The sequence below is a fragment of the Belonocnema kinseyi genome, chromosome 1, assembly GCF_010883055.1.
Source record: "Belonocnema kinseyi isolate 2016_QV_RU_SX_M_011 chromosome 1, B_treatae_v1, whole genome shotgun sequence".
Taxonomy (NCBI): Eukaryota; Metazoa; Arthropoda; class Insecta; order Hymenoptera; family Cynipidae; genus Belonocnema; species Belonocnema kinseyi.
In genome coordinates, this window is record NC_046657.1 from 168,107,800 (window position 1) to 168,119,321 (window position 11,522).

General features: G+C 29.2%; 1 protein-coding gene across 1 annotated transcript in view; it reads left to right on the forward strand.

Moving 5' to 3' along the window:
- Positions 1 to 11,522, forward strand: part of LOC117168835 (lipase member H) — a 27,971-nt gene that overhangs the window by 10,986 nt on the left and 5,463 nt on the right. Inside the window, exons 3-4 of the mRNA XM_033354689.1 lie at positions 5,017 to 5,165; positions 5,323 to 5,577. Coding sequence (XP_033210580.1) covers positions 5,017 to 5,165; positions 5,323 to 5,577 — 404 coding nt within the window. The remainder of the gene's footprint in view (positions 1 to 5,016; positions 5,166 to 5,322; positions 5,578 to 11,522) is intronic.

The following is an 11,522-nucleotide window of genomic DNA, read 5'->3' on the forward strand; positions in this document are numbered from 1 at the left end:
TCCATCCATTGACTCCATACTCTTTCAGAATTTCCCAAAGTTTACTTCTATCTACCTTGTCAAAAGCTTTTTCTAGGTCAACAAATGCACAGAAAACTTTATGTGCTTGTCCGAATTTGTTGGTTTTTTTTGCCTTGTTAACATTCTGAACATTTTTTTAAAGATAAAAAATAAACATCTTTACTATAGTGAAAAACATTTTTTTACGAAGATATTACCAAAATAAGGATTAGTTTCATGCATTTGGTAGATAATTAAACAAATAGAATTAATTAAAATACAATTTTTAAACTATATATATATATACGGCAATAAAGAAAAAACGAAGATCGAAGTACACACTAATTATAATAACATTTGCTTAAAATAAAAAATAGAACAATTCTGATCTTTTACCGTTAAGTGTCGAAAACAGGATACAATAAACGTTTTTTAGATAAATAGTCAAAAGAGGGGAGAAAAAGAATGTATCTGTTTTGAGTTTACTTGTTATATATTTATATATTTGATATAGAAATGCGAAGAAGGAATTCACTATTTTATAGAGGATGATAATGAGTATTTATTAAATAATAAGAAAAATCAATAATACATGCTAATTAATTTTTGTGTGAACAAGAATTCAAGTTTGCCGCCATATATAATATAGAATAGAATAAAAATGATTAATAAAAATGCATTATAACTGAATCCACGATTCAGCAAGAAATAATATAACTATGAAATAAAAATTACAGAGCAGTTAGGTAGAATGAGACGATCTATTGAATACAGATTAAGTTAATTATATTATAGTCATATGCTTTTAATTATATGAAAAATCGAAAACTACTGCGGCACGTTTCCACTAAATCTCACGCTTCACCGCACCCTTATAATATCGAGAAAAAAATATCGGTTATATAGTACGAGTATTTTAAGGCCATGCGAAGAATTATCTGACTATCTGATCTCAATAATTTGACTTACATTTTGCCTGGGAATTTTACAAATTTTTGGAAGCAAAATCTATGGAGTTTTAATGACGTAGACAATTAAAAGTTATAAGCGTTTAAATTTGAAAAGTATTGATAAAAAATGTTTTAATTTTTTCAACTGTACGAATTAATTAACGATTTTTTAAACTGAAATTAGTTTGAGTGTTAACAGTTCAATACTGATTTTCCAAGACGACCCTAAACCCGTTTATAATTAAGAAATTTACATATTTTAAAGTTGGAAATTGAATTTTCACAATCTGAAAGCCCTAGTAGTGAACTAAATTTAAACGTCCGATTGGAACTTTATAAAACATTTGAAAATTTTTAATAATTTATAATTAATATATTCATAATTTAAATATTTTATTCAATCTCAATTCTAATAAACAAGTTTGTAATCTAAAATATTCCATTTTTAACACATTTAATTTGAATTTTTTCAATTAGAAAAAAGAACTCTTTTTAAGTATTCTGCAAATTTTTCTATTTATTAAAAATTAGCGGTTATAAATCAAATAATAAAAAATAAAAAATTTAAAACCGCATTTTTTGAAATAAAAGAACTTCAATCGTTTTTTAAAGTTATAAGTTTCTGCTTAGAACGATACAATTTCAATTATTTAATTTTTTTTAATTCTTAATTTGTAAGTGAAAGTGTTGAATTTTTATGTATTATTAAGAATCAGGCGATTGTTAATTTGAAACGACTTTAAACCAAAATAATTCAACTCAAAAAGATTTACGTATAAAAAAATCGTTGAATTTCATAATCCTATAATTTTAAAAGAAAGAGAAGAAATTTGAGTAGTTAATTACTTTTTCCATTGGAAAGGAAACTTTTCTATATTTGTTTCGAGTTGAAGGTGGCCAAATTTTGCAAGTTTAACATTTTTATTGTATTTGACACGAGGAAATTTTGGTGTATTGAGTTTTAAGGCATGAAATGATGCTTTATAACCTTTATAAATCGAAAGAGATCCATTTTTTCTTTTTAACGTTTTAATTGAGTCGACTGAGGCAAAATTTGAAATTTATGACATCAAGATGAAGTTTGAAATTTTTTAATTTTAATTTTGGTACTGAATTGGAAGATGAGCATGTTTTATTTTTAGAATTTGTATTAATGTGAGTTCAAATAGAGGACTAGTTGTAAATTAGTAGATTTTTCCAATTGTTTGTAAATTAAACATTTAAAACCTAAAAATTAAATCAATAAAATGAAATCTCCGAAAACATTCTTTAATCTTCACTTTCTTTTGACTTAATCGTCAATATCACAGAAAAGTAAACTTTGTATAATTCGCTTCATGAAAAATTTCATTATTTAGCGTTGTTTTATAATAGACTTGTACGGACAAATGTTTAAATTTGCTAAATAAAAGAGTCAAAAACAAAGAAAAATCGTACAAACTTCAAAAACAGAATGCTTCAAATGTGTTACTAGAAAATATCCAGTAAAAAATAACTACCTTTAACATTTTTATTTCTTTATGGTAATAATTGTCCATCGAAAGTGAAAACAAATAACATTTTGCCTTACTTTCATTTCATAATTCTATTGAGAAAATTATAAAATATTCTAATTTTGAAATAAAAAGATTTCCAATCAGTGAAATATAAAATACCAGGCTTAATCTTTCCGTAAACATAGAATACAAAATTCTAAAATTGAAATAAATAAATGATTATTTTCAGATAATTCATTCATTTAATTATAAAAATATTCATGACAATAATGTCAGATTTTTTATTCAGGAAAATAGAGCAATAATTCTAGGCGAGTCAAATTCGCTGTCAGATAGTAGATTTATGACTTCTTTATCCCCAAATATTGCTTTTTGAATTTTTAGCCGTTTTGCGCATGTTCAGTTGTGTATTACGCATGCGCAATCAGCACATATCTTAATTAACGAATATTTGATGAATAACAATTAATTAAAAAATTGGAGCAGCACATTTCCTTTTTGAAATTCTCCGTGCATTATTTTAAACCGTGAAAATCTGGAAATATCCTTAAATTTTTCACAATAACCATGAATTTGAATTTTTTTCGCTCTTGAAACAGTAATTTTATTAAAACACGAAAAATAATTTAAATCATTTAGTCTACTATAAAACAAACATCTCGTTTCATCTTGCTACTGAGAAGTCCTTTAATCATAAAAATATATTTTTTGTTTTATTTATTACATAATAAATAAAGACATTTTAAGGAACTTTTGGTACACTGCACTAATTATTTTATAGATTGCAAAGAACAGACTTCAATATTGTGAACAATACTATAAGTTTTTAATTTTTGGTTGACCACACAGTTTTTAAGAGTACACCAGATTTCAAAAGGTTACCAAATATTTGAGGATTTAGTTAAGGATTTCAAAGCTTCCAAGAATATTAAAGATTTCAACAAACATGAATACCAGATTTCAAAGATCTCACAAAATTTCAAAGATTTCAAGCAGTTACCATTTTTTTTTTTAATATTTCAAAAGATTTCACGAATATTTTTAATATTTCAGTGATTTTAAACGAATACAAAAAGTATTGTAAACAAATTTCACGCATATTTCAAAGAATTCTTTAGACTTTAAAAAGGTTTTCAGAATTTCCAAAATTTCACCTAGGATTTCAGTAAAGTACACCAGATTTCAAAACGTTGCAAAGACTTTAAACGATTTCAAATTTTATTTGGAAGCTTTTTAAATATTTCACAAAGATTTGAAATATTTCAATGATTTCGAACGAATACAAAAGATTTCACAAATGTTCCAAAGACTTCATAAGGATTTTAAAAGATTACAAGAATTTTAGATTTCACTTAGATTTCACTTAGTGTACAGTACACTAGATTTAAATGATTTCAAATAATTTATAAGATTTTAAGCGATTAAAAATATTTTGAAAATATTTCAGAAGATTCAACAAAGATTTCAAAATTTCAAGTGATTTGAAACGATTACAAAAGATTTCCGAAAGATCTCACAAATGGTTCAAAGAATTCATAGGGATTTCTAAAGATTTAAAGAATTTCAAAGATTTCAACAAGGATGTAGTACACCAGATTTCAAAAATTTCAAAACATTTGAATGATTTTGAACATTTTCAAAAGGTTTCAACCAAAAGGAGATTTCAAAATATTATAATAATTTTAAACGATTAAAAATATTTCACAAACAAAGATTAAAGAAAGATTTCTCAAATATTTTAAAGGTTTTACAAAAGCCTTAAATATGTTCAAAAGATGTTTGAAGGATTTTACAGAAATTTCGAGCCTTCTCTATAAGATTTGAAATACTCAACAAAATTCTAGCGAATTCACAAATATTTCAAAAGCCTTCACAAAGACCACTTTTGTTCACAAAAAATTAAGAATTTATCTATTTATGATTCGGCTTTCGTTCGTGATTGTTGGCCAATAAAAAAGGATATGGCTAATTCGTTACATGTATAACAAAAGTTTATTTCATTATTTGATGTAAAAAAGAGACCTGGAAAAACGTGATGTATTGACCTTGTAAACCTAGAAAAGACCTTGAATTTTGTTTCGAAGAATCGCTGAACACCCTTATTATTCCCATACTAACTTTTTCAAAAATATTAAATTTTATTTATTGGCATATTGAGCCGGCACTGTGCGTAGGTTAATATGGCTCGTCTTGTTGAACAGTATTGCATCATTATACCGAATATCCATAAAAACCTGCTATGAATGACAAATCTCTATAGAGTCGATTTAGCGCCACCATAATAGCTCATCAAAACGCTGTATGCACACTATTTACCGTAAATTATCAGTTGAATCTACAAGTCATTTCTGTATTGAAATTTAATTTTTCCACAAGCAAAAGATAATTTATTTAGTGAAGTAAAAGCAAAATTAACCTGAAATAATATTTAAAATTAATGATAAATTCTATAAATACTCGAATTCAATAAGTTCAAGATCTAATTGTATATGCTCAATATTTACTAAAAAGAATATATATATATGTGTGTGTGTGTGTGTAGGGATGAAAATTACAATTTTATCCTTCAGGAAAACTCAAAAAGACCCAGAAGTTCTGGACGTTCGAAAATTTAACTCACTTCTGTACTCGCGCTTCAACAAATCACATCCTACGAAAATCATTATACACGGATTCGGAGGAGGGAGAAATTTAGCACCGAGCACTGATCTTCGAAATGGTAATAATATTTTTATAAAAAAAAATGTATAACAAAATGGATTCTAACGATTTTCTATTGCTTTTTTACTAATAGTTATTAACAAGTTGGCCCCTAATACCATTTGTTTCAATTTTTTTAAAATTAGTAATCATTTTCTAAAACATTGCGATTTCAGCGTTTTTCACTCGCGGTGATTACAATATAATAATCGTCGATTACGGTTCTTTGGTACGGGAGCCCTGCCTTTCACAAATACGTTGGGGTCCAGATTTCTGTTCACGATGTATTGCTCAGTTGGTAAGGTACTTGAGAGATCATCCCCGTGGCACTCGGGTCGAGGACATTCACATGCTTGGGTACAGCGTGGGCGCTCATATCGCTGGACTTGTGGCAAATTACTTACCCGATGACAAACTGGGGAGAATAACGGGTAAGAACGACTTTTTCATATTAATAGAATATTTTACTGCGGAATTTAGAATGCACTGTGAATTTCATGTAAGTAACTCTCATTCAAGTCGTCCCGAGAATTTCAATCCTCGGCATTTGGACGACGCAGGGAGCGCGGGACCAAGAGAGAGGCAGTATTCAGGTGTGACAAACAGCAGTGTAGCATCAGAGTCGGTCACTGTTAGAACAATTTGTATCAGGTTTAATATACATGTGTGTGAAGCAAATACGTACTACCGCTACTGAAATGTAACATACGTTGGTGTAGTGTATTTAATATACATGTGTATTAAATTTAATATATGGTTCGTTATAACAGTGGGCATGAAAACTCAAAGTGATTTAACTTCTTTAAATCTTTTAAAATATTTGCAATTAAATTAATAATCTAGAAAACTAAGACTGAATTGTTCCTTATAATGAAAGTTGTAGGTCAATTCTGTTATTTATTTGCTTAGTTTAATCTTTAAACTTGAAATCGAATTGTATTTTTGGTTAACATGAAGAAGGATTCATGTTATGTTATTTAAAATTGAAAATTACTGCTAAGATTGTATTAAATTTACACAAGAACGCCTATGAAAGTACAGTATCGCGGATAGCCTGGCGACTGGCTTTGAGACTAAATCGGTCTGCGGAAACGTAAACAGCCTATTGTATTCTGGCGGCGACCCATTGTTGACACTGTCACACACTGCTACACTGCTGTGAAGCTGCGTGGGTCAGCAGTTCTTGGAAGGATTAAATCAGTTGATTTTATGTAGACTTTCTTGTGTAATTAAATGGAATTTTCTGAGCACGTTAGTTGCGTCAGCTGTTAGCATGCGACCAAATCCAACAGAAATTATTCACGCGGCCTTAAATGTTTACGTTCGGAGCGAGCGAATGTTGTATTTGATTCAAGTCAAAGCCATTTAGGACCATCCCAAAAACCGCACTTAAATGAGATCATCAGTGTATTCTTTAGTTTAGACTTTAGTTTTAGGAAGTGGAGCTTATTGAGAAGAGCAGCATGAGTACCCACATAATGTAATTCTATCAGGCAGAACTCCAGATATCACATGAAACCATTTAAATATTCCACATTCACTTGAAACCGACTTATTTCGCCTGCAATCACTTGTAGTGACACGCAGTCACCTGTATTTAAATTAAATCATTCTGAAATCAGCCTGCAGTCACACTGAAATCACTGAAATTACTTGAAATTAACGTGCAATTACGTTGAATCAAATACAATTACATGAAATCAGCTATGATCTCCTGTTACCACTTTAAAGCAGGTGGATTCACCTGAAATACCATGCAATCGTTTGTAATCACATAAATTCACCTAGCTACCAATACACACTCATCTGAAATTACCAGGAATTGAGGGTGCTATCAAGTGAAATCTATTGAATTACTTAAAATCACTTCCAGCTATTTGCAATTACTCGGAGTTGACTGCGCAAGCCCGCGAAGTATATGGCAATCACATAAACTTATTTAAAAACCTAGGATATTTTGGAATGACGTAAATTTATCTGCAATGAGTTTTAATTAGCCAAAGTTCACAATTATGAAATCATATAAAAAGTAATCACATAAATCATGTCAAATCAGTCACAATCATCTTCAATCACTAGCAATCACGAAAAATCACCTGCAAAATAAACTAACCTGAAATTTTCTTTTCCGGTTTAGGCCGCTTTAGTTGGCCCCTGATGCCTACAAAATTGCTTTTTGAAAATTAAATTTTTAAACAAATCACTTTGTAGAGAATTACCGTTTTTGAAAAAATCCAAAAAACTGTATTTTTCAGTTAAAAATAAATAATTAAATATTTTCACATCAACTATATTCTAAAGACTTTCTAAATATTTTAAGATGAAAATTTAGACAATTATCTTCCAAACTATTCTAAATGTAATATGCTGTTTAAATTGTATTTTTTTACAGAAATAAGTTATTAATTTTTTTGTCAAGCAGTATCGAAATAGGGCTAGACAATTTTTCATTGCTTCGCCTATGGAGGGAATTTTGAGTAAGCCAAAATTTTCAGCGGATGAAATGTTCCATGGACAACTTGATCTTTAGATAACAATTTTATCCGATTTAAACATTACGAAAAATAAAATTTGATAAAATTCCGAATCAAATTTTGACTAAAAAAAATTGATTCATTCTTGAAAATTACCTAGAAAAATTGAAAAAATTTTCCGAAAAAGGGATTGTCCATATATTACGTAACACTTTTTTCTTTTGTTTATATCGTTGTATCTTTCTCAACTTCACATCAATTTCATGCTCGTCTTTATTCAAAGAAAAGAAAAACGCGTTACGTAATTTATGGACGATCCCAAAGATGTTCAGTTACTACGCAATTTTTTTAATTGACTCAATTTATTTTAAACAAATAAGTTAATGTGAATTGTTTCGTGGAGAATGGTAGAGGTTTAACAGTTGGTTCGTACTAAATTTCAACAATTTATGGACAAAAAGTTTTCCGTTAATAAAAGATGATGAATAATCTGTTAATCTATAAACAATCAATTATATAAGGTATTTATAATGGCATAAGTCTAGTTTTTTCTTGCTTTAGTTGTTAATATTAATTGTTAATAATAATGGCAACAATTCAGGAATTTGTTAAGAAAAACGTCAGCTTAATCAGTAAATGAATTGTTCCGCTATTTCTGAAAGTAAAAACCAGGTTTTTTCAATGTGACTAACTGTTAATAAATTATTTTTAAACAGTTTTTTAAGCCTGGATACTAATCTACCATTTTTACTGCGATTAATACTTTTATAGACAAATGTTTGCCCTCTCATACATTTGTAAGCGAAAAACGCCGTTTTTCTCGTGGAATATATTGACAAAAATATTTAGACATCGCTGTTTGCTATAATTGAATAACAAACGATGATTTTCAAAACAAATTAGCAGATTTTGACTTTATCGCTTTTTACGAAATCTGTTCTGAAACTCGTTACGTAAAGATCAGCGGAGAATAAGAGGTAATGCAGTAAATCAGTACTTGTGTCAATACGAATGCTTTTTCTGGTATTGTTTTCCCTGCAACTTTTTATTATTTTTATTATTATTATATTTATTATTTTATTTATTATTCTAAGCTTTCTTTGCCTCTTTTTATGATTGGCCAATTAGGACAATAAGGCACTCCATTACGTTTGAAACATAAATTAGAACTTCATGGATTGATTCCAGCATGAAGTACTAACTATATTCTTGTACACAAAAGGCTGCTCGTTTTACACAATGTTCGCGAAACTTGTTTGTGTCGGTGGCCTTCCAATTTTCTGAAAAGAAGTTTCAAAATTACTTATTAACAGTTTGTCACGTTGAAAGAAAAATTTGTATCTTTAGAAATTTCCGAAAAATGTATTTGTTAATGAAGTTTTATGAACGATTATGAGTTGTTAGCAATCAATAGCATTAGTACAGTGAATCGATAGCAATTAATAGTTACCAATTAATAGAACGCTAATACTTGAAAGAAACGCCATTTTTTCTTTAAAAATGCCTAAGATTTTAAAATATTTTTCAAACAGTTTATGTTAACAATTATTCTATCATAAATACTCGATGTGGATAATTGCTTATAAAACAACGAATTATTTATTAAATTTCGCGAACTTAGTTAAAAAACGGCTTTTATCTATTAATTGTTCAAATTTAATCTGAATAAATTGACGGATCACTGCGAATCACCATGAATCTTTTTTTCATCCACTTTTCGGCTTATAAGCAACTCAATCAATTTTTAAACAATTGGTAAACTATTTAGACAACTTTTGTGGATAGTTGCTCCATTGATTCTAGATATTTCTGACTAAATTCAAGTATTTTTCAAAAACCGGTACTATTCTACAAAAATTATTTTAAAAATTTTTGTTTCCATATTTTTGAAGCAGATAGCTCAATTAAAGTAATCCTTTTCAGAAAACTTTATTATATCCTAATTAATATTTCGTCCGCTAGCAGTTTTAACTCACCTTAAATTTTCTCGTTAAACGAAGGCATTGAATATTGTTTAGCACTATTTTAATGGGCTTGACAACAAAATAAATAACTTTTTTGAAGTGACAAAAACATTCCATTTTAAGCAACACATCATCTTCAGAATAGTTTGAAGAATACCTTCTAAATTTTCATGCAAACATATCAAGATCTTTGTTTAACGGAATGAGTTGAAGTGTCAATATTTAATAATTTTCTTACCAAAAAAATGTAGAGATTTATTTTGTTCTTAAACGGTAAAATAAACTACTTTTTTGAAAAAACAAAAAAGATGTACCATAAAAATTCCAAGAAAGTTATGTGCTGACGAATTTTATTTTCAAACAACTATTTTCAAGGCATCATGGGCTATTTTGAAATGCCTAAAATACACCAGCTATGCGGGATTACTGACAACGGAGTCTCATTTACCGCAATTACTTGCAGGTACATAAAATCACACTGAAAAAAGAAATAGTTAGTTTCAGTTGGAAGATTAGCCTTATTTGAAGGTGACACAAAAAGAACATAGTAAAATCTGAAATTAATAATGTATTTCAATCAATAAAGTGAACAACCAAAAATATTGCAATTTTGGTAACTGTCCGGACCCGTGAGTCCTGACCTAAAATAAATCTATATAAATACGCAAGTAGAGGGAATACAATTCAAGGTCCATATAAAACTCCATGTGTGTTAGCAATTTTTGGAGACTTACGACGAAGCATCACTTGATATGCGGACTAGAGTAAATAAACAGAGCAGAAAGACAAGACCGCGTCGCCCGCAGAACCAAATTGAAATTCAGTAAGGCGTGCTTCTTAATTTTCGCTAATGAATGCCTCACATGTATTTCAGCTTACCTCCAACTTATTTTCAGAACTGCTGATTGAAAGTTAGATGCATGGTTTACCTTATTTCAGTCGACTGTGCTTTATTTAACCCTTATTGACCACACGTGGGTCTTCGGGACCCAGAGATCATTTGTAACGAAATTTTAAGTACCTTAATGAAAAGCGAGCAGGTCTATTGCAATATTCGTCGATAGTTGAAGAGTTTAACTATGCTTTAGGACGTTCATCATGACACTGGGACTATTAGTTTATTTTTAGCAGATTATATAATAAAGTCTAGAAAGTATATTTGTCAATGCCAAAATTTTTTTTAAAGACATATGGCGTACTATTTGCAGTGCAACAAAAGATCGAAAAACAAAGATTGGATGCGCCTCTTGTGGCCGTGCTGCTTGCCAAAAGTACAGCGTCTCCATGTGTAATAATTGCAGTAATATAAAATAAGAGAAGATCACTTCATCTTGTCTTAATTTCATGTCGACTATGTTTAATTTCAAGATTCATCAATATTTTGTAAAATTATTTTTTTATGACAAGTAATATAATAGAGTATTTTGACAAAAAAACATGATTTATTTTTTCCCTTTTTGCCGTCATTCATTCCTCAAAATAAATATACTTCTTGAATAATACACTGAATTACTATTTTTGTCAAAGTTGTATATCTGGAGAAGACGTAACTAAATTTTTAGCGCTCAATATCGAAAATTAAAAAAGTTATGCATTTTCAAACGAAAATAGTCTTTTTTTCTACTTTTTGGACTTCAACATTTTTTAAAGTATATTTAAATGTAATTTTTGCTAATACGACCTACATGATCTTTTAAAGTTGCTTCTTGAGAAGTTCTAAAAAAATTTGCAAGTAAAAATATTCAACTGTTTTTTTTTAATAGCGATTTTTGTCGCCTGGGTCCTTTGAACCCAAGTGTGGTCAGCGTGTTACTCCACAGAAGTGTGGTCACTAAAGGTTAAGATACGAGGGTAGTTCAATAAGTCCTTAGAATGACCAACAGATGGCGCGCGAATCGCTCCAAATCATCTGTTTTCAGTCAGCACCACTCCCGACTA